Here is a 3,313-nt window from a genome sequence, read left to right as displayed (position 1 = left end):
GGGGAGACCTGACGCTTTTTGATTTTGAAAATCCTATTAATAAAATTAAAAATCCTATTATTAATTAAGATTTTTTCTAATTATCCCCTCAAATTACGTGGCATCTATATTTAATTATAAATTTATATTCACACTAAATAAGTTATGATTTAAACGTATTTTAGTTTTATAACAAATTGGTTTTAAACTTTATTTTAAGAAAATCAAAGTTTTTGTATAATATATCCTAATAAGTATTACTTGGCATTTAGGTAAATCACTTTTATTGTTAATATTCTTTTAATATTTTAGAATAATATTTTTTAACATTTTTTAACTGTTTTAAAATATTTTAAAAATTAATTTTAATTTGTATATTTTGTTATATGTTCAAAAAGCGGTCAATGATAAATCTGAGAACAGGGCATCTGTTAGTTTGAACCCCTGCGATTACTGCCTAGATAGGATGGCTCTCGTCAATTTTTCTGACGCTTGTCACTCAGCCGGAGTGTCCGTGGATATTATAAATATTTGGACACTCGGCCGTAGTCCGCTCATTTGCGATCATGGACTTCTTTGCGACAGGCGGATTCCAGCAGCTTTACAGCGACTTGGACGAGGAGCCGCTGGCCGGCGGCGATGCGCTGCTCAATAATGCCGCCAGTGTCGTGGACTTTGAGTGCCCCTATGCCATCGATAACATGGATAATAACATGGATAACCATCTGGACTTGGAGGAATCGGATTACTATGGCATCATCACGCTGGACAGCAATAATAACAACAGCAGTGGCAACAACAATATTCACGTGGAGCTGCCGTTCACGGAGGATCCCTCGTTGTTCATAGACTTCAGTGATCTGACCGTCTGTCCGCCGGATTTGAGTGACTGGGAGCAGCGGCTGTTGGACAACTATGTGGAGATTCCGGAACTGGTGGACTTTCTGCCTGAGCGGACGCCCCTGTGCACCGATAACTGTGCGGATTTTCTGGAGGAGAGCAACAGTAACCTTCGGCTGGCGGCGCCACCGCCTGATCTTCAGTCGCCCGGCAGTGGTAGTTATCCCGCCAGTCCCGCGGATGCCCCAGCCGCCCCTCCTGCCCTCCAGTTGAGCGAGAATGCCGCCGGCGAAAGGGGCTATCTGTGCACCTTCGGCAACTGCGAGAAGATCTATGCCAAGCCGGCGCACCTGAAGGCCCATCTGCGGAGGCATCTGGGCGAGAAGCCCTATGTCTGCAGCTGGCCGGAGTGCGTCTGGCGGTTCTCCCGATCCGACGAACTGGCCCGCCACAAGCGCTCCCACTCCGGGGTGAAGCCATACAAGTGCGACTACTGCTCCAAGTGCTTCGCCAGGTCGGATCACCTCACCAAGCACCGGAAGGTCCACGAGCGGCGACTGCTGGCCGCCTCCAGAGCGGGCAGACTCATCTCCGACGACCTCTATGCCGTGCGACCGGGTCGAAAGCGAAAGAACCAGCTATAGATATTAAAGATATTTTTTAGATCTTGAAGAATCAGCTTTAGCGTTTTTTTTTTAATTACTTAGCTTAGGTTACCTTAGGATAAGGGCCTCTTATTTTATTTTTTAGTTAATTATAAAACTAAAAAAAAAGCCAAAAGGTGATATGAATTATTAAACTAACTGGTTTATCAATTTTGCACTGCATTAATATTTATGTTTTTCAAAAGCGTCTGATTAAATTACGAAAATCATAAACCGATGATTAATTCATTTAAGTGAGCCCATGATTTAATTAACTCATTACAAAGCATTAATCGAATTTATCAATTTGATGAAATAAGTTCAATTTGCGCAGCACGCGAATAAATTTTTATAATTTTCTTTAGTTGCGAAACAGCAGGCTGTGATTAAAATTTAATAAATTTAATAATCACGCTTCATACATAAAATCCAGTAGATAACGAAGAAGTAATGACCAAGGAATATGCATCGTTTTATATTTAATATTTTAGAATACAGAAGCAGCCATAGCACAGAACATCATGTCCATCTAGAAATGATCCCCTCGTTTCCTCTTGTTTTTATGATGTAAAAAATAAATAAGTAAAAAATATAGGGGCGAAAATAAAGGAAGTGCATGAGTACAGCAGTGGGTAGTGTAGGGTAGTGACAGTCGGAGAAAGGACTCCGCCGCATCCTTTATGCGCTGTCATATCGCATACTTTACGGCTTTCAGGGCGAGTGCTTTTGTACATTTGAAGTGAATTTACAGCGCAACTTGCCTGTATAATGGCATTTACTTTATGCAAACATTCGCCGAGGAAGAGGAACACAGCCTCAAGGAGTCCCGCAGCAGGATTCAGCATCAGCAGCATCAGCAGCAACAACAACAACAATTATTGCCCCACTCATTAAGGCAAACGGCACTGCACTGCTCTGCACAGGACCTCCTGCTTATTCGAAAGTAATTAGCATAAAAATAAATACCACTCATTAAGTCATGTTGTTTTTATCTATTTACTGTTTGATATTGCCGTCGTCGGAGTCGTTGTTTTTGTTTTTCTTGTTGTTCTTGCTCGTTTTTCTGTTGGTGTTGATGTCCTACCCCCATTTGCAGTCCCCAGTCGCCGAGCGAGGGGAAGTCCTGGTGGCAGGACCTCCATTGAGACGACAAGAGGGGGCAACTGGGGTTATTTGCATAGATGCAGCCACTGTGGAACTGGTTCAATTAGCCCGAGAGTCTGGCTTCGGTGAAGAGGGTGTTGAAAATTGAGCAAATAGGTAGCTGCAAGTGGGACATTAAACACATATCGATCCCAGAACAGCACATGCATTTTCTATATTTTTTATTTATTTAACAAATACAAGTTTTAGATAATTGTGTAATTATAAGGTTAATAATTTTCATTAAAAATAAAAGGGATACTTCAGACTATAAGAGACGGTTTGTTAAAGGATTACCAAATTAATAGACCAATTAATAAATTCACCCAAAACAAAACTTGATATGAAACGATGATCAATTCGATATTATGTGTAGTATTGCTTCTAATAAAATTGCCTATTAATAATATTAAACCAATCTATAATACTTGTAGCAATAATTCTGTGACAAACAATAAATAATACACTTTTACCAAATTCGTTAATACTATTTTCAACTCATCCGTACTCCACACATAGAAAAAATATGTTCTCAACGCTCTAAGCAAAGGTAATCCCATACCTAAAACCTTTGATAAACTGCTTCGAATGAATCGCCGCAAAGGAAAGAAACTGAGCCACTTTTTGTGCCATGGACATCCGATAAGTTGTCTTCAGTATCCAGTATCTATATCTGCAGGAAGCTTGCCGCTGGCTTATGGATAAAT

General features: G+C 40.5%; 1 protein-coding gene across 1 annotated transcript; it reads left to right on the top strand.

Annotated features, from left to right (window-relative positions):
• The first annotated feature begins 545 nt into the window (after positions 1–545).
• On the top strand, positions 546–1,463 carry Klf15 (Kruppel-like factor 15). The gene has a single exon (XM_017158284.2). The coding sequence runs from the start codon at positions 546–548 to the stop codon at positions 1,461–1,463; it is 918 nt and encodes a 305-aa protein (XP_017013773.2).
• Positions 1,464–3,313: the final 1,850 nt, after the last annotated feature.

Source organism: Drosophila takahashii, chromosome X (genome assembly GCF_030179915.1).
Source record: "Drosophila takahashii strain IR98-3 E-12201 chromosome X, DtakHiC1v2, whole genome shotgun sequence".
NCBI classification, from domain to species: Eukaryota; Metazoa; Arthropoda; class Insecta; order Diptera; family Drosophilidae; genus Drosophila; species Drosophila takahashii.
This window is presented reverse-complemented; position numbering and strand designations above follow the sequence as displayed.